The sequence below is a fragment of the Otolemur garnettii genome, unplaced genomic scaffold (genome assembly GCF_000181295.1).
Source record: "Otolemur garnettii isolate 467f Iridium unplaced genomic scaffold, OtoGar3 scaffold00302, whole genome shotgun sequence".
Taxonomy (NCBI): domain Eukaryota; kingdom Metazoa; phylum Chordata; class Mammalia; order Primates; family Galagidae; genus Otolemur; species Otolemur garnettii.
The window spans coordinates 398,387-422,154 of NW_003852697.1; the positions used below are offsets into that span (position 1 = coordinate 398,387).

Sequence of the window (23,768 nt, forward strand, 5' to 3'; positions counted from 1 at the left end):
CCTGAGCTAGCCAGGTCGTGGGCGCGATCTGAGCGGACCCCGCGGCCGGCAGGCCTAGCTAGCCCATCCCGCTGATGCAGCCTGGGGGGAGGGCCCCTGAGGCTGTGCGCCTTCAATCGGACGGGGTTGGGGGCCCGCCAGCTGTAGAATTGGGAGTTCAGGACCCTCCCAACCCAGGTGGCCATCCGGACCCCCTACTCTCCTGGAACCCAGGAGGGGGTCCCTGGGTATTGTTCCCACCTCCCGCCTGGGCCCAGGGTCACGAGTTCACGAGGTCCTTTCCTCAAGAAGGGTATCCAGGGGTTCCCCTCCCCCAGGATCCCAGGAAGGAGCCTAGCTATTGTTCCCCCCTTCCAGTCTTGGAGCCTGGCGTTCTGGAAGCCCCTCCCCCAGATCGTGTACCAGGGGTCCACCTGCTCCCCATGAACTCAAGAAGAACCCCACTGATTGCTCCTCCCACCTTCCAGTTAAGAAATGGGAATTCAGGAGGCCCCTCCCTCTGGAGGCAATCTAAGGGCTTCTCTGCCCCTCAGGAACTCAGGAAAGGGGGGGACCCAGGTATTGTTCCCCCACTGTCCAACTAGGGGATCTGGGTCCAGGAGGCTGTGCAGGACCTCAGCTGTCTTTACTCCACCATTCTCAGCTATGGGGCTGTGGTTTACTATGTCCCCCCAAAGGAACACACCTACTTATTCTTTGCCTAGCACCCAGCCATGGGGTGAGTAGCTCAGCATCTCTGCAACAGGCAATCTTAAGCTCCTTGTTCCTCCCCAGAAGGAGTACCAGCTATTGTTTTTCAGCCGGTCTATCTGTTCCCAATCATGATACTGGAATTCAGCTCAGTTCAGAATCTTTCCTCCAAAAAGGAAAACAAGTGTGTTGACACCATCCCGGTGCCCCAGGCATGGGAGGAGATAGTCTGGGGCTTTCACCTGTAACCCAGGAGGGTCCCCAGGTATTATTTTCACTTACCCTCCAGCTAGTGATTAGAATTCAGGATCTTCTAGGTCTGGGGCAGTTTAGCACACACCTATAGTCTCAGCTACTTGGGAGCTTGGGAGGCAGAGGCAGGAAGATCACTTGACCTCAGGAATCCAAAACCAGTCTGGGTAGGATAGTGAGACCCCATCTCAGAAGAAAACAAAACAAAACAACAACAACAACAAAGAATTTGGGATCTTCTAGCCAGTTGAGAAAACAGGTATACCAACAACTGTCCCCACCCTCATGACATCCAGGAGTTTCCCTTTCTTCCCCTCCCAGCCAAGAAAGAAAGGTCTCATTTATCTTTCTTTCATACTCTCTGGCTTTAGGAAGAGGCTTTCTGGAGTTAAGGAATAACACAGATGTTTTGACACTCCTACCCTGAGCTGTGAGGGCTGGAATTTAGGTTGTGTTCTCAGGAGGCAAGCAGGGTCCTCCCATCCTCCCCTGGTGACCTAGGAGGGGTGCCAGATGTCATTTGCCCCTGACTCCTATCCCTCAGCCATAGGGTCCGGCACTCAGGATGCTACTACCTCTCTAGAAGGTGAAGCAGAGATCCCCTCCCTACCAGCAACCCCCAACTATGGGACAAGAGTTCAGGCCACGTGCTCAGAAACACAGGAACTCTGACAACTTATCTATCTTCTTCCCCCATGAGGGGATTCCTGCTGAGGGGGTCGGAACCTACGACTCTCTCCTCCACAGGACCCCACCTTCCCACAGAGGAGCCCAAGATGGAGAGAGGGGCAGAGTCATGGAGTTGGGCACTGGAGACCTCTAATGCTGGGTCCTGTGACTACCATCCAGGTTGGAGGCTAAAATGGGAGAGTCCCACCATGTCCCACCACCAGGGTCCCTCTACTCCCTGCCCTGACTGGAGAGAGTCAGAAATCTCCCTGAAGTTGAAGACAAGGGAAAAATCCATGTGTATGCTTAGTAGTGGGTTCTAGAGGCACAGCCTGTCACCTCACCCATCCCTGCCCAGAGTCCAAGAGACTCCCCCACCTTTCCTCAGAACCTACCTCCATCCACCTATGTCCTCCCCTCTGCAGATCCTGCCCCAGAAGCGGGGGGCACTTCCACCCCTGGGATGAGGCGCTCTGTTCTGGTCAGGAACCCAGGCCACAAAGGCCTGAGGGCCCTTTATAAAGAGCCTGACTCTGACTCAGAGGACCTGGACCCCAATCCTGAAGATCTGGACCCAGTTTCTGAAGACCCAGGACCTAACTCAGAAGACCTCAATACTGTCTCAGAAGTTGTGGACCCCAGCTATGAAGATCAGGGGCCAGTGTCAGAAGATCTGGATCCTGATGCTGAAGCTCCAGGCGCTATCTTGGGGAACCGCCATTCTGAACTCCAAGATCCAGACCCCATGTCTTCAAGTTTCGACCTTGATCCAGATGTTATCGGCCCTGTACCCTTGGTTCTCGACCCTAACAGCGACACCCTCAGCCCTGCTGCTCCAGACGCGGACCCCCTCGCGTCCGACCTCACTGCCAGCCCCCAGGTCTTGGCTACCAGCCCCGCGGTGCTGTCCGCCCCTGCCAGCCCGCCCCGGCCTTTCTCCTGCCCCGATTGCGGGAGAGCCTTTCGCCGCAGCTCGGGGTTGAGCCAGCACCGCCGCACCCACAGCGGCGAGAAGCCCTACCGCTGCCCTGACTGCGGCAAGTCGTTCAGCCACGGCGCCACGCTTGCACAGCACCGAGGCATCCACACTGGGGCCCGGCCGTACCAGTGCGCAGCGTGCGGCAAAGCCTTCGGCTGGCGCTCAACGCTGCTGAAGCACCGCAGCAGCCACAGCGGGGAGAAGCCACACCACTGCCCAGTGTGTGGCAAGGCCTTCGGGCACGGCTCGCTGCTGGCGCAGCACCTGCGCACCCACGGCGGCCCGCGGCCCCACAAGTGCCCTGTGTGCGCCAAGGGCTTTGGGCAGGGCTCAGCTCTTCTTAAGCACCTGCGCACGCACACGGGTGAGCGGCCCTACCCGTGCCCGCAGTGCGGAAAAGCCTTTGGGCAGAGCTCGGCGCTGCTGCAGCACCAGCGCACGCACACAGCAGAGCGCCCCTATCGCTGTCCCCACTGTGGCAAGGCATTCGGGCAGAGCTCCAACCTGCAGCACCACCTGCGAATCCACACGGGCGAGCGGCCCTACGCCTGCCCACACTGCTCCAAGGCCTTTGGGCAGAGCTCAGCGCTGCTGCAGCACCTGCACGTGCATTCGGGCGAGCGGCCCTACCGCTGCCAGCTCTGCGGCAAGGCCTTCGGCCAAGCCTCCAGCCTCACCAAGCACAAAAGGGTGCACGAGGGCGCAGCCGCCGCAGCCGCAGCCGCTGCAGCTGCCAGCCTAGGCCTCGTGCCTGACCTGAGCTCGGCATCTGTGATGAGACCGGGACAGGTCTCCCTTCTGGGTCCCGAGGCTGTCTCCATGCTGGGCTCTGGCCTGGGCCTCAGCCCTGGCACCAGCTCTGGCAGTGGCCCTGACCCTGGCTCTGAGTTGGGCACTCTCCAGAATCCCAGCCCCAAGCCCCTCTCTAGCTCCAAATCCACCCTTAGCCCTAACCCCGTGGAATCTTCTGACCCTAAGCCTAGGCACAATGCTGATCCTGACCTTGTGCCCAGGCCTGATCATAAATTTGATCCCAGTCTCAAACCTGATCCCATGCCCTGTCCTGACACCTGCTCCCCAACCCATGACACTGTCAGCCCAGCCCTCCCTACTGGGGAGAGTCCTGAGTGGGTACAGGAGCAAGGGGCACTGCTGGGGCCTGATGGCTGAAGGGAGCGCTGGCACCCAAGGGGGCCTGGGGAAGTTGTGTGTTGTGCAGTTAGTAAAATCCTCTCACTGCTTCCCGGCTCTGTGTCGTGGTTTGCCTTTTGCACTTTCTTCCCTGACTCATGGCCCCTTTCTCTGGAGATGTAAGGGTGTGGCCTGGGCCAGCCATAGTCTGGAATACTAGTAATCCTGGCTTGCTTCTTGTACTAGGAGGTACACCAGCCTCCTCTATAAAGTCTCACATTGGCCCATCTTACTAGTCACCATTCTGGAATCTGCTAATGTACCCCTTGCCATTTGTAGCCTACCAAACAAGTATACCACTGGACAAAAGAAAGCTGCTCATTTATGCATTCAACAAACATCTCTTGATTGCTGGGGTCTGAGCACGGAGCAAAATAAGCATAGTCTGCACCCTCACAAAGCTCACAGATATCAAATTCAGAAATATTTAAAAGGTAATTACAGGGTATGGTACATTGGAGAAGTATAACAAGACTTCTGGCAAGACACAATGTTTCATGCTTATAATTCTCATGCCTGTAATCCTAGCACTCTGGGAGGCTGAGGCAAGAGGATCACTAGAAGATAGTTTGAGGTTGTAGTGAGCTATTGTGGCACCACTGCACTCTACCCAGGGCTACAGTTTGTTTCTGTCTCCAAGCGGGGGTGGGGAAGACTTCTAATTTAGACAGGGGCAACAGCTTTCTCAAGAAAGGATTTTACAATAACCACTGATCATTAATTTAACAATCAATACCAGCCTTATATGCCATGCTCTTGCATTCTTTCATTTCATTCTTTCAACAGCCCCACCAGGCAGGTAACTCTGATCAAGAGGTCTTCATTTTACAAATAAGGCATTTAAGGGACTCTGGAAGATGTAGTAGTGGCAGTTGGCAGTGCCTAGATTTTTTAAAAATTTTAATTGTTTTTTTGAGACACAATCTCAATATGTTCCTCAGGCTGTTCTCAAACTCCTGAATCAAGCAATCTTTAGGTCCTTGGCCTCCCTAAATTCTGGGATTACAGACATGAGCTGCTTTGCCTGGCCAGTGCCTAGATTTAAACCCAAATTGCCCTCCCCAGAATGTAAGTTCTTAACCATTACTCTCCAGGGCAAGACTGTGCAAAGGCCCTCGGGCTGTTGATGTGCAATGGAAAGAGGCAGGAGCCAGACCAGAAGGCCCTGGCCTATGGAAGTGGGGAGTTGGCTTGCCATTCCATAAAAATGGGAAGGTAAGGGCAAGTTCTGGCAGGGGACTGATAGGAATTAGTCTTTGAAGAGGCTTCTAGCTGCTAAGTGGAGAGCCAGGGTGGAGGGAAGCTGAGACTAGCCAGGTTACCTAGGGGTTTGATTTCCACCTTTCAGGTCAGGAATATTGTAGAACTCTGGGCTGGGGGGCCCTAGGGGAGGGATAAGTGGTTCTATTTGGTACTTAATGAGGAAATTGGGTTTGCTATTGGTCCGGATGAGGGGGACAAAAGGACTTTCTAGGAGAAAGGAAGAAGGAAGCCTTCAGATAGCGCGCAGGGTCATCACCAGACACCGCGGATGTTAAGGGGTCAAGTTCTGGACGTGGAAGTCACGAGGCTGGCACCGGACGCAGGGCACGACAAGGAGGCGGGGCGGAGTTCGCGGATGCCACACTTAGGGCCAACCCAACGACCCGCCAACCCCTGGCCTACCTAAGGACTTTTACTAGGAGGGTGCCGGCTGAGGCACGCATGCGCGCTGCCCTGGCAAGAGGCCGGGGGTGGGGTGGGGTGGTGGGAGTTGTCCTGGCGCCAGGGGCGGGACCGAATCGATCACGTGGGACTCTATGCTTCTCCGGTCACGTGATCCAGGCACAGATCAGCTGATGCTGGAGTGTTTGAAGCCGCGCGGCGAGGGAGCGAAGCCGGGGTGACAGCGACAGGCTCTCGGACCCAGGCTGCCCGCGATCTTGCCTGCCGGCGTCCCGCGTTCCCCGGCTCAGCATGGCAGCCCCAGTGGGCCGGTGCGGCTCAGGTGAGAGCGCGAGCTGCACTGCGGGTCCTGGACTGCAGGCGGAGGGTAGACGGGCGGGCTGCTAGCTTCTGCGACCTGGGACGGGAGGGCTTCCAGTTTCTTTTTCTATACTCCGGCTGACCCCTCAGCTTCCCCATGGTGGAGATACGGGCAGAGACGGCTCCTAGAACCTGGGCAGCGGATGGGCACCAGCTTCTCCGACCTGGGGCGGCGGGGTTCCTGTGATTTCCCCTTCCCGAAGCCAGACTCTGCTCAGAGTTACCACTCTCAGGTAGCTATCTAGCTGCCAGTCGGGGGCTGAGGTTCCCAGGATTTCCATTTAGAGGCTAGGTTTTGATAGCACAAGTTTGTTGGAATTCAGCAGGCACCTGCTTCTCCAGCCAGCACGTGAGACTCCCAGGTTTCCCCTCCTGATTCCTGCAGGCAAAGGCTTCAGCTTCCCTAAACTCGAGCAAAGAGCTGGAGAGATTTCCTCCAGGTGACTAACTCAGTTTCAGGTGTCCAAACCCGTGCAAACTGCACCTTCTTCTTCTTCTTCTTTTTGAGACAGAGTCTCACTGTCTGGCCCTCGCTAGAGTACTGTGGCGTCACAGTTCACAGCAACCTCAAACTCTTGGGATTAAGCCATCCTCTTGCCTCAGTCTCCCAAGTGATCGGGACTACAGGTGCCGCCACAACACCCGGCTATTTTTTTTGTTGCAGTTGTCATTGTTGTTTTTAGCTGGCCCAGGCCAGGTTCGATCCCACCAGCCTCGGTGTGTGTGGCCCGTGCTCTACCCACTGACCTATGGGCTCTGCACAAGCTGCCCCTTCTTAAACTCAGGCTTCCACCTGGTGCAGAGGTCGCCTTTCCTTGGGGAGGCTTGAGGAAGACCCTTGTGTTGGCCACCCCTTCTGGAGCTAGATGGGGACCTCCACCTGATAGATGCACTACCTGGCAGGGTCTCGGGTGTGCTGACTGTGACTTTAGCCAGAGATGCAGAGCCTCCCCTCTGGTGTCACCTGAGACTGACTTGTAAACAGCCAAAGTAGCATCCAAGTTCCAAAGGGAGGGGCCCTCTCTGCACAGCAGGTTCTGACAGCATTCACATGTATCCGGACAGCTTTGCAGGCTGGGGCTAGGCCCTGGAAAGCATCGGGGCTCTCCCAGAGGTTATGTGTCCAGGGACAGTTCTGGGCTACAGTTACAGGCTGTGACTCCAGCAGTTGCAGAAACCCTGGATCTTCTCCTTAGGTCCCAGAGAAATAAACAGTGATTAGATCAGTTTCTCTTTTCTGAAGAATTATTGAGGTCTTTACCTGCCTTGTCTTGCTGAATTCTCAGAGCAGCGTCAGTATCTCAGCCTAGGGGTAGACACTTTTTATTTCCACTTTTAGACTGAGGGAGGTATTCTTGGGTCACCCAACTGGGAAGTGGCATATCTGGGATTTGATCCTAGGGCTGTGTGCTTTTCAGGGGCTGGTGCCTTTGTGAAAGATAAATTGAGTCTTCAGCAACTGTGTTCCATTATTATTACTGTTATGATTGATCAACCTTTTTCCAGGCCTGCGTCTCATGAGTGTATCAGCTGATGGGTGAGGTTGTTATGAGTGCAGAGGTCATCCTTTGGCTATTTGTCCAGAAAAAACTGGAATGTGGGCTGAGCTCTGCACTCATGCCTGGAGGCAAGAATTGGGATAAGCCTGAGAGCCTTGAATGTCCTGTGAGTAGCCAGTGGGATTGGCTCATTATTTGCCCTCTAATCAACAACAGGAACAATGATAGGATGTTCTGTCAATCACTATGTACCAACCCCTGTGCTAAATGCTTTGTAAGTATCCAGTCCTCAACATTTCCATGGAAGATGATTATTGCTCCATTTTGCAGATGAGAAAACTGAGGGTCAGAGAGACTGAGTGTTCTGTCCTGGCTGGTGAGCAGCAGAAGCAAGAATCAGCTCAGGCCCTTTTGACTCTGAAACCCAGATCTATAACTGCTGAGCAGTACTACTGCATATATCCATGCAGTGTTGCAGATCTTCTGGTTTTCCTTAGAGCTTTTCAAAGTTCTTCCTTGGCAGGAACATATGGCAAGAAAAAAAGTCATCACTGTTTCTCCTGTTGGGGAAGGAGGCAGGGGAAGCTGCTTAGGCCTAGTCCCCAGCACCCTCTCCCATTTCCACAGAGACTGAGCGGCTGTTGACCCCCACCCCTGGGTATGGTACCCAGGCAAGGTCTTCATCGGCCCCTCCAACACCCCCGGAAGAGGAAGACCTTCGCCGTCGCCTCAAGTACTTTTTCATGAGTCCCTGTGACAAGTTTCGAGCCAAGGGCCGCAAGCCCTGCAAGCTGATGCTGCAGGTGGTCAAGATCCTGGTGGTCACTGTGCAGGTGAGATCAGCCCAGAAAGGGCCCCAGTGGAATGCCTCCTGGAATGAGGGTCTTGGAATGGGAGCCTAGTCCTGACTCCTCATGGCAACATGAGAATGCCAGTGGCAGTGACTAGTCAGGAAACCATCTGTGCGTGCAATGGCTCCTTTTAAGTTCAACAGCACCATTTGAGGTCTTAGCAACTGCTGTTGCCCCTACAAAGGCTCAGAGAGGTTAAGGACCTTGTCCAAAGTCACACAGCATTGGGAACTAGGATTTGAACCTAGGCAGTCAGACCATGGCGTCCTTCCTCCCTCATGTTATGCCCTGTGCTGGGTTATGGGAACCCCAGTGTGAATCACTCACAGCCACTACCCTAAGTTCTTGCTTCTGATCTTGGGCTGTGTCTTTAGGCATGTTACCATGACTCTAATTTCCCCTCAGTAAAGTGGGCTTGATCATGATATGTACCCTGTAAGTATAGGTTTAACATAGAATTCGGTATCTGGTAAACTTTTTTTTTTTTTTTGAGACAGTCTCATTTTGTTGCCCTTAGTAGAGTGCTGTGGCATCATAGCTCACAGCAACCTCATACTCCTGGGCTAAAGTGTTTCTTTTTCCTGAGCCTCCCAAGTAGCTGGGACTATGGATGCCCACTATAACACCTGGCTGTTTTGTTGTTGTTGTTGCAGTTTTGGGCCAGGGCTGGGCCTGAACCCACCACCTCTGGCATATGGGGCCAGCACCCTACACCTTAGAGCCACAGGTGCCGCCCACCTGACTGTTTTTAGAGATAGGGTTTTTACTCTTGCTCAGGCTGGTCTCGAACTCCTGAGCTCAAGCAGTCCACCGGCCTCAGCCTTCCAGGGTGCTAGGAGGTATAAAGGTGTGAGCGGCCATGTCCAGTCTCCTATAAACATTTAATGAACATTTTATAAAATATTTTGTGTTTAAGAGACAGGGTCTCGTTTTGCCACCCAGGCTGGAGTACAATGTGTTCATAGCTCACTGTAACCTTGAACTCTTGAGCTCAAGCAATCCTGCCTCAGCCTCCCAAGTAGCTGGGACTACAAGCTCATACCACCACCCCTGGTTAGTTTTTAAATTTTTTTTGTAGAGTCAGTCTTGCTATGTGGCCTAGGCTAATATTTGATGAATATTAACTGCTACCATGAGATATATGGGTGCCCACTGTGTTGGCTGTCAGAGACATAACAGTGGGCGTGGCATGGAGCTGAGTGATGTTTCTAGGGTCCTCTTTTTCCTTCTCATGCACCTGTTGCCCCAGGGAAGTCCCATCCCTGCAGTGCCAACCTTTCCTACCCTCTCTGCAGCTCATCCTGTTTGGGCTCAGCAATCAGTTAGCAGTGACATTCCGGGAAGAGAACACTATTGCCTTCCGACACCTCTTCCTGCGGGGCTACTCAGATGGGGCAGATGACACCTTTGCCGCCTACACACGGGAGCAGCTATACCAAGCCATCTTCCATGCTGTGGACCAGGTGCAGCTGGGCGGGCACAGGTGGGCATGTGGCAAGGAGTATGCAGAGCTGACCGGCCTTCCCTGCTCTGCCCACAGTACCTGATGCTGCCTGACGTGTCCCTGGGCCGGTATGCCTATGTCCGGGGTGGGGGTGGGCCTTCCGTGAATGGCTCCGCATTGGCTCTCTGTCAGCAGTACTACCGCCATGGCCACGTGGACCCAGCCAATGACACCTTTGACATTGACCCAATAGTGGAAACTGGTGAGTAGTTAGAGCAGGGCTTCACTCTTCAGAGCCTGGACTGCTGGGATTAAAATCACAAGCTGTGACTGTCCTATATTCATGAGATAGAGCTGTCATGATCATTAATAAATTAATGTCTGCTTTGGCCAATTGCGGGGCTCACCCCTGTAATCCCAGCACTCTGGGAGGCTGAGGCAGGAAGATTGCCTGAGCTCAGAAATTTGAGACCAGCCTGAGCAAAAGTGAGACCTTGTCTCTACTAAAAATAGAAAAATTAGCTGGGCCTTGTAGCGGGTGACTGTAGTCCCAGCTACTTGGGAGGCTGAGGCAAGAGGATCACTTGAGTCCAGGAGTTTGAGGTTGCTGTGAGCTATGATGCTATAGCACTCTACCCAGGCCAACAGTGTGAGACTCTGTCTCAAAATAATAATAATAATAATAATTTGATGTCTTGGCTTGCACCTGTAGCTCAGTGGTTAGGGCACTGGCCATATACACCAGGGCTGGTGGGTTCAAACCTAGCCTTGGCCTGCTAAACGATGATAACTATAACAAAAACAAAAAAAAGCCAAGTGTTGTCATGGGCACCTATAGTCCCAGCTACCTGGGAGGCTAAGGCAAGAGAATCATTTAAGCCCAAGAGTTTAAGGTTGCTGTGAGCTGTGATGCTACAGCACTCTACCAAGGGCAACAAAGTGAGACTCTGTCTCAAAAAATTAAAAAAAAAAATTGATGTTCTTAGTACAGTGCTTACTATGTAGAAGCTTCTGGGTGTTATTTCTTAATATTATTTGTTCACAATATTTGTTTGTTCACGTCTCCAAGCTGGAGACGGTGGGGGCTGCATGGTTGGTTTTGACTGGTCAAGTAGCCCTAGTCACCACCAGTCTGGTGACGGAGTGCCAGGCCCTTGGTCTCTATAGGGAATAAGACAGACCAGGCCCTACCCTGGGGAGGAAAAACAAAATCTTAAGCAGGAAGCAGGGAGTGAAGGAAGGGAGAAGGCTGCTGGGGACTCTGGGGAGACCACCCCCTGAGGCCCTTTCCTCACTCCTTGTCCTCAGAGTGCATTGGGGTGGACCCTCCTGAGCGACCTCTCCCACCCCCCAGTGATGATCTCGCTTTCTACGTTGGCAGCTCCAATTACAGGAACCTCACTCTCAAATTCCACAAGTACTGTTTGCTCTCTTAAGGGGGCTCCCCAAGGGCTGGGCCCAGGGGCTGAGGAGGGCAGGGTCCCAGGCAATGTTGCCTGGGCAGCCATTTCCCTATGGGTTGAGGGGGCAGCGCCCCACTGCACTGGCGCCTGCTGTGTGAGCACTTCCCCTGCCACCTGCCAAGTCAGCAAGGGACTGGGGACCTGGTACTTGGGCTGGGAGGGGACCTCTAGAGCCCCCTGCCCCTCACTTGAGCCTCTCCCACAGGCTGATCAACGTCACCATCCACTTCCAGCTGAAGACCATCAATCTCCAGAGCCTCATCAACAATGAGATCCCAGACTGCTACACTTTCAGTGTCCTGGTAAGGACTCAGGGTGATCTGGGCATAGATGTGCAGGGTTCCTAAGTCTTAGGACTGACACCCAGTCAGGTAGCATCTGAGCACTATTGGCTGAGGGCATATGTTGGGACGGTCCAGGGAGCTTGGAGCTGCTGAGGTTTACTCTGACTTCTTCCCCCTGCAGATCATGTTTGACAATAAAGCACACAGCGGGCGTGTCCCCATCAGCCTGGAGACCCAGGCCCACATCCAGGAGTGTAAGCACCCCAGTGTCTTCAGGCACGGTGAGCCCTTGAGCCCCAGACAGGTGCTGACCAGGGCTACCTGACCAGTCAAAAGCAGCCATTGGTCACCCAAAGCTCCATGCCCCTCTAATCCTTCCTGCAGGAGACAATAGCTTCCGGCTTCTGTTTGATGTGGTGGTCATCCTCACCTGCTCGTTGTCCTTCCTGCTATGTGCCCGCTCATTGCTCCGTGGCTTCCTGCTGCAGAATGTGAGGCCCCAGAATCACGTGTACTGACCCCTACCTCACCCAGCTCTGGGATGACAAAGGCCAGGGGTCTTGAGGGTCTGGTGCCTGGACAGGCGCTCACCTCAGCTGCCTTCTGTAGGAATTTGTTGCATTCATGTGGCGGCAGCAGGGAAGGGTGATTAGCCTGTGGGATCGGCTGGAATTTGTCAATGGCTGGTATATCCTGCTGGTCACCAGTGATGTGCTCACCATCTCAGGCACCATCATGAAGATTGGAATCGAGGCCAAGGTGGGTCCTTACCTTGCCCTACCCTAGGCCCCTTTGCCCACCTGGTCCATGTCCTCCCTGCCAGATGGCTTGACAGTGCTCCATCCCTAGAACCTGGCAAGCTATGATGTCTGCAGCATCCTTCTGGGCACCTCGACTCTGCTCGTCTGGGTGGGCGTCATCCGCTATCTGACTTTCTTCCACAAGTACAATGTGAGTCTCTTGCACATAGGCTGGGCCTGAACCAGGAGAGGGCCTCTGAGCGGCCAGCCCATGTCCCCCTGAAATAGATATGTACACACAGCACCCACCAGCCACTGTCTACAGCCTGTTGCAAGCCTCTTCCTCATACCTGACTACCCCAGACATAACCTGTCACTGCAGCTGGGCAGCCATGGGGTATCCTCAGACCCCCTTGGGACAGACAGCCCTGCCCCTTCTAAACTCCTAGCCTTGACCTCAGTGAGGCCTGACCTGCTTCACTGCCACCTGGTTGCCTGCAGCCAACTGGGGCTGTGGCCATGCCCTCAGTGTGACCCTCTCTGCCTCACTGCAGATTCTCATTGCCACACTTCGGGTAGCCCTACCCAGCGTCATGCGCTTCTGCTGCTGTGTGGCTGTCATCTACCTGGGCTATTGCTTCTGTGGCTGGATTGTGCTAGGGCCCTATCATGTGAAGGTAGGGGCCCTCAGGGCTGGGGGTGCTTATGGCCTATAGTGGGAGGGTACCTGGCTCCCCTTCTTCGAGCCCATTCCCTAAGCCCTCTGACCTCTGGTCTCTCCAGACCTGATTACACTGAATAAGACCCATCTCAGCCCCCTGGGCCTGACTTACAGGTCTGTAGCAATTTTGCATTCTGACCCTGACATTGACCCCATGACTTTGTCATTGACCCTGGGATCCCACCCTTGACATGGTGACCCTCAGCTGGTCCCATCATGACTACTGACCTCCAGGGACCCTGCCTTAACCTCAGCCCCCAGCTGTACCTACAGCTCCCTCTGACCCCTCTGCCCTGCTGGCAGTTCCGCTCACTGTCCATGGTATCCGAATGCCTGTTCTCACTCATCAACGGGGACGACATGTTCGTGACGTTTGCAGCGATGCAGGCGCAGCAGGGCCACAGCAGCCTGGTCTGGCTCTTCTCCCAGATCTACCTCTATTCCTTCATCAGCCTCTTCATCTACATGGTGCTGAGCCTGTTCATTGCACTCATCACCGGCGCCTATGACACCATCAAGGTCAGCCACTTGGTGCCACATGTTCCCTCCCACCTGTCTCCCAGGGTTCCCACACACAGGCATGCACAGCCCTGAGCTTGGGCTCCAGGTCTCTTGGTATCAGCTATGGCAGGGTCTTGGGGACACAACAGGGTAAGCAGAGAAGACCTGGGGAGAGAATATGGGAGACCCTGCAAAGCCAAAAAGAATGTGGCCTGGAACAGTGGTTTTTTGTGCAGCCTGAAAGGCTCAGGGAAGAGAAAGGAAATTGAGTGGGGGGGTGGAGAGTGGCACAGGTAGAGAGGACTCTTTCAGCAAACATATCCCAGGGCCTGTTGTGGACCAGGCTTTGTGCTGGGCTCTGGCCATTGAGGGAAATTGAGTATATGTGGTCTGTCCAAAGCCTGAGGGTGAGAGGGATGACACAGGAATGGATGTCCCATGACAAATGACCAACTGGTGAGAGGTATGAAGGAGGAGTGGAAGGTTACAGAGCAGATCCCTGCTTTAGACTGGTATTAAGACAGGTGCAGGAAAGTTTCTGGAGTATTCTGTTCACTGTTTAATTCTAGACAAAGTGACTATTTACATTTTAATTTTGATTTTAATTCAAAGTAAGTATAATTCCAAATTCAGTTCCTAACTTGCACCATCCACATATCGAGTGCTCAAAAGCCAGTGTGGTTAGTGGGTACCACACTGGACAATAGAGAGTTCCAGATTGAGGAAATGGGAACCTAACAGAAAGAACAGCCAAGGCAAATGCCTAGTAGCCAGAAAGGACTTAGAGAAAAGAGAGGGGCTCCTTGAGGTTGAGAGGAGAGAAGGTTCTGCTGCAAGATTCTTCTGCATCCTATGTTAGAGACAGATGTATGCGCCTCCTTTCTGCATGAATGGTTTCAAGTGTTGCCACAGAAATGTTCCTGTCACTCAGGCCCTCAGAGTCACTTTGAATCTTTCTCTAGCACTGAGATGTCGGGCACATGCAGCAGCTCAGGCCATGCTCCCACAGCTGTGCACAATGTGGACCTGATGATACAGTTAAGCAAGTGCACAGGTTGCATAAGGCCTGACTATAGGTTCTTAGAGCACCAGGCCAATGAAGAAGCAGCGTGTGTCCCTGCTCAGCGGTCAGAGAGGGTCTCCATGTGGAAGCAAACATGAGGAATGACAGCAGGCACAGCAAGGATGGCTGGAGGGGAGGGCAGACCTCAAGGGCAGGCCTGCTGGCATCTCTCCCTCAGCACCCTGATGGCGCAGGTGCAGAGAAGAGTGAGCTCCAGGCCTACATTGCGCAGTGCCAGGACAGCCCTACCTCTGGCAAGTTTCGCCGCGGTAGCGGCTCTACTTGCAGCCTCTTCTGCTGTTGTGGCAGGTTCGCGTCCAAGACTGGGGTCTGTTCCGGGTTGGGGACTGGTTGGGGGATGGAGGAAGGGAGACGTGCCAGAGAGAACTGAAGGCCCTTTTTTCTTCCCTCCTTTAGGGACGCCTCAGAGGACCATTCGCTGTTGGTGAATTGACTCCACCATGTCCAGACTTGCGGGGACCCACGCTTATTTATTTTTAGAGTTTGCTTTTAAGAATGAACTCCCTGGCTCAGCACCCGTAGCACAGTGGTTACGGTTTCAGCCACATACACTGAGGTTGGCCGATTCGAACCTACCTCTGGGCAGTTAAGCAACAATGACAACTGCAACAGAAAAATAGCTAGGCGTTGTGGAGTGCGCCTATAGTCCCAGCTACTTGGGAGGTTGAGGCAAGAGAATCGCTTAAGCCCAAGAGTTTGAGGTTACTGTGAGCTGTGACGCCATGACATTCTTTCTAGGGTGACACAGTGAGACTGTCTCCAAAAAAAAAAAAAGAGCTCCCTGATGTGCTCTGGGGAGGGCCTAGGCCAGTCGGGCCGGACCCTTGGGTGCCGGGTAGGGGGACAGGGGTGGGGTGGATGTTAAATAAAAGGGAAAATAAACTTCTGGTTCTCATTTCTAACGGGATGGGCCGTCTTTATCGAGCTGTGGCCCCTTTAAGGCGTTGCCACTCTCAGTATGGCGTGGGGCGGGGCTACGGTGTGCCGTGCGGTGAATAATTTAAAGGGGCTGCGTCTGCGGAACCGGTCGGAAAGCTAGCGTTGTTGGCGCAGAGTGGATCCTGGTTGCGGTCCCTGGGTGAGTTTTGGTTTCTCCGTCCCTTCGGGGATTGTTAGCGAGCCCCGATTTTCCCAAGATCTGGCCTCCATCTTCTCGGTAGCTCCTGACTTTCTGATGTTCCTATCCCCCCCCCACCAGTCCCGGGCAGGTGTTTCTGTACCAGTAGCCTAGTGTTCCCTGGGGTGGAGGCAGACCGCTCATCCCGATATTTTCCAAGTAACGTCTTAGTAGCCTAGTGATTCCCCCTGATTTTCCATCAATACTCTAGCGCTGTCAGAAACTTCATCAGTTTCCCAGAAAAGTGCCAGTAATATTCCAGCATTCCTCAGTCTTCCAAGGAGCCCGGACGGCTACCCAGGGCCAGCCTTATACTCGGACGACCCCAGGGATGTATCCCCCCCAGCTCCTGGTTTTCCCCAAAGTATCCCTGTATTCCCCAGAGTCTCATTAACTTTACAGTGGCCCCCAGTAATTCCAGCGTCCCTGGTTACGCCTCCCAGCAATGGCGCCAGCGTAGTTCCCGGAGTCCAGTTGATGCTCCGTACCATCAGAGATCCCATGAACTAAATTTAGTGTTATGTGATAGTAAATACTTAGCATAAACTAGTAACATGCTGCCACCCACACCAGTTCGAGCAGGACTCTTTCAAGACATGGGTATTGCCGCAGTACCCCTCCTGTGGGAGCCCCCTGAAGCACTTCCGCACGCCCAGGTTCCCGGGTATTCCCGTGGGCATGCTTGGAGCGGGAGCTGTGTGGACACCAGCTGTTCTCCCGCACCCCTGACCTGGCTTGCGACCCCCGGTTTTCTAATTGGGGTGAGGCATCCAGTCTTCGCAAGGGCTAGGGGCTGCGGCCTAGTGGGTTGGTTGGTCAGGATTGATCAATCCCGTAGAGGAAAGAGGCCTCAGTGGAGGCCACAAACCGGAGGGGTTATGTGCCCTGCGGGGAACCTGTCTGCGGGTTGCTCGCAGTGGGCGCCGGATCTGCTACCCTTTGGCCCCAGGGTGGAATTAGACGGCGGGACTACGTCTGCGTAGGAGAAGGGAACCAGGGAAGGAGCCGGTGACCCATCTAACCCCCCCTGGCCGGGAGGTCAATTTGCCCAATCCCTCAGTCTCATAGCGCCCCTCCAGCTCCTGCCTCTCCACCCCCGTCCAGTGGAGAAGCCGCCCAAGCGGTAGGTACCCAAGGCACCGGGCTTGCGCTTAGGGGCGGGACGGGCCCAGGTTGACGACTTGCACGGATTTTTTCTGCTCCTTGATTCCCCAAGACTCGGTGCTACCGGATCTGCCGCCCAGACTGAAGCAGCCAATGGAGGCCCCGCTGCAAACAGGAGTGGTAAGTGTTGGGGACTATTACTCCCGGCGTGCTCAGCGCGCATTACCGTAATCTCGCGTTAACAAGGCTGCGTCTGTTCCTGTGGAACTACGTATCCCGGCGTGCATTGTGGGCGCCGGGCCACAGGGGAAGAAGAGTAGAGCACCCGGGGAGGGTGCTGCGCTTGCCCATTCTACAGATGGAGACATCGAGGCACGGGCAGGCTGCGAACTCCTCGGGGGTGAAAGTGACGGAGAAGGATGGGCCCCGGGACGTCCTGGCCCCCGGGGAAGGCTCAGCAGGACGGATTTGCGGTGCACAGCCAGTGCCGTTCGTCCCGCAGGTGCTGGGCGTAATGATTGGCGCCGGACTAGCGGTGCTGGTCACCGCCGTGCTCATCCTCCTGGTGGTGCGGAGGCTGCGAGTGCCGAGTGAGGACCCGGAGGGCCCCTCATGGGAATCAGTGGGGTGGGGAGCCGAAACGCCCGGGTCCTTGAAGCGGTAGAGGTGGAGGTTGCTACGTGGTGTTCTCGCAGAGATCGGAGTGTCCGTCTCCCCACTCTCCTCAGAAACGCCTGCCCCGGATGGCCCCCGGTATCGGTTCCGGAAGAGGGACAAAGTGCTTTTCTATGGCAGGAAGATTATGAGGAAGGTGAGTCCAGGACCCCTTGGGGTTCGCGCTGACCACACAGAGGCCCTGCCCCTTTCCTATTTACTCCTTCTAGGGATTTCTGTCATCACCCCCTCCATAATGAAGCGCGCCTGGATCTGCTCCCCTCTTCTCCCAGGGTCTGACTTATCAAATGACCCTTCCCCTCCGTAATTCTCTCAGGTGTCACAGTCCACTTCCTCCCTGGTGGATGCTTCTGTCTCCACCACTTCTCGACCACGAATGAAGAAGAAACTTAAGATGCTCAACATTGCCAAGAAGTAAGGTTTACCTGGTGCTGGGGGCTATCTGTAGGGCCCTTTGAGGGATCATCCCACGCTAAGGTTTTGAACCCGGCAGACTGTGTTTCCAGTCTTTACACATCAAAGGGACATAACAGAGCTCTCTTCTGAAGGGCTGTCACAGAGCTTTCCACACCAGACATGCCATCTCTAAGGTGTCTGGCCTCTAAGGGCTATCTCAGGGACGTTTCCCTCTCTGCAGGGTACTTCTGAGCTATTTGTTTCCGAGCCAGTATCTTAGTGGTCTTGTCGTATATTTAGGATGCGTCATCTATCTGGGATCTCTACATAGGTTATTTCAGAGGTCTCCCAACATGAGAGAGTTTATTCCAGGGTGCTTGACTGGGGTTATCTCAGGTGTTTCTATGACTTCCTAGGGGGGTTATCTCCAGCCTGCCTTCCCCAGGGGTTATCTCAGTCATCTCTCTACCTCTGAAGGCATCTTCTCTCCATCATTGACCTTGGAGTTCTTCCCACACTAAGGAGGCTAACGCAGGGGTTTCTCCTATGGCTGTCTCAAGAAACTTCTTACACTAGAAACACAGGAAGGACATCTCAGAGGTCCCTGTCAACAGCAAAGGGCTACCTCTAGTCTGTGTGAAAGACACTTTAAGGGATCTTAGAAGTTGGGAGCTAACTCTGGGATCTCTTTTTATGTTGGGGTCTACTTGAAGGTCTGTCTGAAGGGTTTCTTCAGATTAGGATGTCATTCCAGGACTCTCTATAATCAGCAGTCATGCTACTGCAGGGTTTTCTGTGAGTTGAGTCAAAGGGCTGTCTGTAGGTTCTCCAACATCAGTTGATGGTTTATGTCTCAGGTGGTTTATATCTCACACATCACAGGGACTGCCTGTAGTGTCTGAGTGCCTGTGACGAGCTACTCTGATAGCTTTGTGACTGTCAGAGGAGCATCTCAGACCTCTCTGTCACCTGGGGAAGAGCCAACCCAAACTTTTCCTGATCAGCAAAGGAATTATGTCTGGATTCCTCTCTATCACTAGGTTTAAGTCAGGGTCTGCTTATACCATAAGGCAGTGTCTTTCAACCTTTTTAATCAGCACACTTGAACCTATAGTTAAACTTCCAAGGCACACTTAAATTATGTTAATCCAAAAAAAGAGTAAAAAAGAAAAAAAAAGAATATACTTACTGTGCTTTGAACTTCATTCTAAAATAATTTTAATTGATGATCTTCAAAAGTTTTCACCACACACCTAAGATTCTTTCATGGCACACCGGTTGAAAATCACTGCCATAAGGACTATCTCAGGGATCTTGTGCCAGTGGAAAGACTATCTCAGCAGTCACTGTGACTTTTTGGGAAGGGCTCACCTGGGTCCACGATTAGCAGGGGAGCTATATCTGGATTCTCTTCATGTAATGAGGGTTAACTCAGGGAACTCTGTGGCCATCAGAGGGGCTATCTCATGGTTCTCTGAGACCTGGGAGGAAGAGCTGTCTCAGGAATCTTTACAAATAACAAAGAGGCTGTATCTGGGGTCTTCTCATATAACAGAAGCTACCTCTAACAGATGCGCATAATTAGGGAGGTTTTCTTAGGAATCAAGTCACTGACTATTGAAAGGGCTGTGTTAGGGCTTCTAGACAAATGATGGTACTATTTTGAGAGTCTGCCCTTATCTTAGAAGGTACATCAGGGATGGTCTAACTAGCAGGTTCATGCCTTTTACTATTGGAGGGGAAATCTCAGGACTTTTTGTTGAAGGTTGTAATTTTTTTCCATAAAGGGCCAGATAGTAAATGCTTTAGGCTTTGTAAGCTACATACAGCCTCTACTGCAAGTCTTAAACTTCATAGCTTAAACTTCATAGCATGAAAGCAGCCACAGATGATGTGGGAATAAATGAACATAGCTGTGAGCCAATACAACTTTATTTATAAAAATAGGTGGTGGGCCTGATTTGGCCAGTAGGCTAGAGTTGGCTCTGTGTAAACCTGGGGGGGAAGGGCTTTGTGGGGGTCTTAGGTGTTTTGTACCCTTTCCTGTCCCCTTTTCCTCCCATCAGGATCCTGCGCATCCAGAAAGAGACGCCAACGCTGCAGCGGAAGGAGCCACCGCCCGCTGTACTAGAGGCTGATCTGACAGAGGGTGACCTGGCCAACTCCCATCTGCCCTCTGAGGTGCTCTATATGCTCAAGAATGTCCGGTCAGTGTCAGGGCTATGGGTCGGAGATTTACAGGTCTGGGGTCTCCCCTGACCTCTTACCTCCCTCCCCCTACCTGTTCACCAGGGTTCTGGGCCACTTTGAAAAGCCGCTCTTTCTGGAACTCTGCCGCCATATGGTCTTCCAGCGACTCAGCCAGGGTGACTATGTTTTTCGGCCAGGCCAGCCAGATGCCAGCATCTATGTGGTACAGGATGGGCTGCTAGAACTCTGCCTGCCAGGGCCTGTGAGTGGACAGAACCAGGGGCCACTATGGGGAAATGGGACAGTAGTGCTGCTCTGGTCAGTAGGGCTGGGTGTCTTTTGGGATGTGTAGTCAGGAGTCAGGGGAATGGATGACCAGTGGCGTTGAGGATCATCCTCAAGCCATCTAAACCAGGGGTCCTCAGACTTTTTAAACAGGAGGCCAGTTCACTGTCCCTCAGACCGTTAGAGGGCCGGACTGTGGGCCCGGGACGAGTTGGCTACTAAGCAGGACAGGCAGTGGCAGCAAAAACACCCGGCTGGCTGGATAAATGTCCTAGGCGGGCCTTAGTTTGAGGACCCCTGGTCTATACAGTCACTCAGTGGTCACCATTAGTCAAGGAGAGGAGACAGCTGTTGGGCAGGAGGTTTGCTGGGTGCAAGAATGGGAAAGCTTTGGTAATAATTGGAGTGGGTGAGCTGAGGGCCAGTGACATGATCAGGGGGTGGAATCGTGGACACCAAGGCCAGGCCAGCCCTGTTCGGTGGTTCCCTGTGTCTCAGGATGGGAAGGAGTGTGTGGTGAAGGAAGTGGTCCCCGGGGACAGTGTCAACAGCCTCCTGAGTATCCTGGATGTCATCACCGTGAGTAACTGATCCATGGGGTAGGGGGAGAGGGGAACTGGGGTATGAGAACTCACCCCATGGACTGGATTGGAGAAGGTCCCTAGGGCCACAAACTGAGTCATCCTTAATGCTGCCAGTGGTCCCTAACAGGGGGAAAGGATTATGAGAGTGGTGAGGAGACTCACAGCCCTGCCCTTGTCTCTCCTAACACCTCCTCCCTTCCCTCAGGGTCACCAGCATCCCCAGCGGACTGTGTCTGCCCGTGCAGCTCGTGATTCCACAGTGCTGAGGCTGCCAGTGGAGGCCTTCTCCGCTGTCTTCACCAAGTACCCAGAGAGTTTGGTGCGGGTTGTGCAGGTCAGTGCCTTCTCCCTCCTCTGCCGTGGGGGCAGCGCCAGCCCTGGGCTCTACCCCACCTACTGTTGCAGACACCAATGGCCTGGGTCCCAAGAGCCAGCTGGGCTGAGCTGTGCTTATCTGCTCTAAGTAGCCAGGCCTGACTCCTCCCATTCGCTACTTCTGCCCATTACCCCATGTGTGTAGGGGAAGGAGGAAGGGGGTTTCTCCTGGCTGAGCCCATCAGATCTTATGACTACACCCCATCCTGTGGCCACGCCCCTTGCACATTGCAGATTATCATGGTGCGACTGCAGAGAGTCACCTTCCTGGCTCTTCACAACTACCTGGGTCTCACCAATGAGCTCTTCAGCCACGTGAGTTGGGGCTGAGCACAGGAGCTGGGAGGATAAGATGGGACTCCTGGGACATGCAACAAGCTGCTCTCTGCCTTTAGGAGATTCAGCCTCTGCGCCTGTTCCCCAGCCCTGGGCTCCCATCCCGCACCAGTCCCGTGCGTGGCTCCAAGCGGGTGGTCAGCACCTCAGCTACAGAGGAGCCCAGGGAGACCCCTGGCCGGCCACCTGAGCCTACTGGAGCCCCACTGCCTGGACCCACAGGTACCTGAGGCAACCCCTGCCTGGCCACCAAGGACCTGAATCCCACCAGCTGGATCTTCCAGAAAGCCCTACCCCAGTGCCCCAGTCACTTCCTTTCTTAGTCCCACAGAGACTCAGCCTGTCCTATTCTACCCGCCAGGGACTCCATGGTGGGATACCCAGGCCTGATTTCTGTGTGGTTCTCTGGAATCCCTGGCCGTAGCCCCAAGGACCCATTAGTATTGTTTCCCTATTCTCCTGGTACGCCAGGGACTCCTCAGCTCCCCATCCACTAATTCTGACAAGAGTCTGAACATGTGTCTCCCCAGGGGACCCCGTGAAGCCCATGTCACTGGAAGCCCCCTCAGCCCCTCTGCTGAGCCGCTGCATCTCCATGCCAGTGGACATCTCAGGTTTGGAGCACTGGGTCTGAGGGGAAAGGCCTTCAAGCTCTGTATTTGCATCTGGGAGCTGCTGCTCACCTATATTAATTTTTTTTATATAATTTTTTTGGTCTTTTTTTTTTTGTAGTTTTTGGCTAGGGCCAGGTTTGGATCCACCACCACTGGCACCCTATTCCTTTGAGCCACAGGCACCGCCCCCATATTAATTTTTTTTATCAATAAAATGGGAATACTGCCAGACCTTCTGTTGGTCCCCTTTTGTGGATATTCATTGAGATCCTGCTCTCCCACTTGTGTTGAGAAGGATTCTGAGGGAGAGTATGCACATCTATTAGTCATATTTGCCCTGGCTGTGGCCTTTGGCACTTAGGTAGCAGCTGGTCTCAGACTGCAGCTGTGGTCACGCTCATCTTTCTTGCTTTTATTGTTCTCTGCCTACCTGCAGGCTTGCAGGGTGGCCCCCGCTCTGACTTTGACATGGCATATGAGCGTGGCCGGATCTCCATGTCACTGCAAGAAGAGGCCTCTGGGGGACCCCAGGCAGCCACAGCTCGGGTAAGGTCTGGTCACCTCCCAGCATCCTGGCCTGGCCATTGGTGGGGTCCTCTGAGGAGGGTGGCCAGGAAGAAATAGCAGGAACTCACAGGCCTGCCCCATGCAGACACCTACCCAGGAGACTCGAGAGCAGCCAGCAGGTGCCTGTGAGTACAGCTATTGCGAGGATGAGTCAGCCACTGGTGGTTGCCCTTTTGGACCGTATCAGGGTCGCCAGACAAGCAGCATCTTTGAGGCAGCAAAGCGGGAGCTGGCCAAGCTAATGCGGATTGAGGTGGGTAGCTGAGAAGCAGGGGAGGAGGAAGGGAAGTGCAGGGGAGGGGAGTCCTGGCTGGGCCCATCTCAACACCCTAACCTCCCTGTGCCCATCAGGACCCCTCCCTCCTGAACAGTCGAGTCTTACTGCATCATGCCAAAGCCGGCACCATCATTGCCCGCCAGGGAGACCAGGTAAGCTGACCCTGGTCTCTAACTGTGCAACCTGAAATCACTTTCTCTGACCTCTGATCCTTAACCTTTAACTCTGTGACTGACATCTTCTCCCATATAGACTTCTCACTATGATTTCCAGCTTCTAACCCTTGGATCCTAAGACCCTCTTCCACCTCCCTCTATCCCATGTCCTCAGGACCTGTCAACCAACCCTTCCCTCCAATCTCCGAACCTTTTACCCTAGGTCTTCAGGCCCCAACCCCTAGATCTCTCCTGCCTGCCCTGGTTCTTCCCATAACCTTTTTTTTTCTCTTTTCTTTTTTTAATTTAATTTATTTCGGCTCCGTGCCTATGGCTCAAGTGGCTAAGGTGCCAGCCACATACACCTAAGGTGGTGGGTTCAAATCCAGCCTGGGCCGGCCAAACAACAATGATGGCTGCAACCAAAAAAATAGCTGGGCGTTGTGGCAGGCTCCTGTGGTCCCAGCTACTCGGGAGGCTGAGACAGAAGACTCGTTTGAGCTCAGGAGTTGGAGGTTGCTATGAGCTGTGATGTCACAGCTCTCTACCCAAGGGGACAGCTGGAGGCTCTTGTCTCAAGAAAAAGAAAATTTAATTTATTTTGGCTTGGCACCTGTGGCTCAAGAGGCTAAGGTGCCAGCCACATATACCTAAGGTGGCGGGTTTGAATCCAACCCAGGCCCGCCAAAACAACAATGAC

General features: G+C 53.7%; 3 protein-coding genes across 9 annotated transcripts in view; all 3 read left to right on the forward strand.

The window, feature by feature from the left end:
• Nucleotides 1-66: 66 nt before the first annotated feature.
• On the forward strand, nucleotides 67-3,836 carry ZNF358 (zinc finger protein 358). Of its 2 annotated transcripts, XM_023508977.1 has the most exons (3): nucleotides 67-558; nucleotides 1,690-1,791; nucleotides 2,037-3,836. In XM_023508977.1, exons 1-3 carry the CDS (start codon nucleotides 75-77, stop codon nucleotides 3,758-3,760), a joined length of 2,310 nt encoding a protein of 769 aa, XP_023364745.1. In that variant the 5' UTR covers nucleotides 67-74; the 3' UTR covers nucleotides 3,761-3,836. The 2 variants fall into 2 exon arrangements, with proteins under 2 accessions (XP_023364745.1, XP_003803456.2); XM_003803408.3 differs by having other exon boundaries at nucleotides 67-1,791.
• A 1,757-nt stretch (nucleotides 3,837-5,593) lies between these two features.
• Nucleotides 5,594-15,069, forward strand: MCOLN1 (mucolipin 1). Its single transcript, XM_003803409.3, has 14 exons — nucleotides 5,594-5,768; nucleotides 7,933-8,138; nucleotides 9,452-9,619; nucleotides 9,697-9,862; nucleotides 10,909-11,017; nucleotides 11,269-11,365; nucleotides 11,529-11,628; nucleotides 11,732-11,838; nucleotides 11,957-12,106; nucleotides 12,197-12,298; nucleotides 12,642-12,764; nucleotides 13,112-13,327; nucleotides 14,551-14,681; nucleotides 14,790-15,069. Exons 1-14 carry the CDS (start codon nucleotides 5,738-5,740, stop codon nucleotides 14,824-14,826), a joined length of 1,743 nt encoding a protein of 580 aa, XP_003803457.1. The 5' UTR covers nucleotides 5,594-5,737; the 3' UTR covers nucleotides 14,827-15,069.
• A 325-nt stretch (nucleotides 15,070-15,394) lies between these two features.
• The window catches only part of PNPLA6 (patatin like phospholipase domain containing 6), a 27,443-nt gene continuing 19,069 nt past the window's right edge, over nucleotides 15,395-23,768 (forward strand). For 2 of the 6 annotated variants that reach the window (XM_012813793.2, XM_003803410.3), the window contains exons 1-13: nucleotides 16,840-17,204; nucleotides 17,343-17,425; nucleotides 17,606-17,703; nucleotides 19,752-19,892; nucleotides 19,978-20,137; nucleotides 20,659-20,739; nucleotides 20,950-21,078; nucleotides 21,354-21,434; nucleotides 21,515-21,677; nucleotides 21,986-22,069; nucleotides 22,506-22,615; nucleotides 22,722-22,889; nucleotides 22,988-23,065. In XM_012813793.2, coding sequence (XP_012669247.1) covers nucleotides 16,973-17,204; nucleotides 17,343-17,425; nucleotides 17,606-17,703; nucleotides 19,752-19,892; nucleotides 19,978-20,137; nucleotides 20,659-20,739; nucleotides 20,950-21,078; nucleotides 21,354-21,434; nucleotides 21,515-21,677; nucleotides 21,986-22,069; nucleotides 22,506-22,615; nucleotides 22,722-22,889; nucleotides 22,988-23,065 — 1,608 coding nt within the window. In that variant the 5' untranslated portion in view covers nucleotides 16,840-16,972. The other 4 variants (XM_023508974.1, XM_023508975.1, XM_003803412.3 and 1 more) reach the window with 4 other exon arrangements.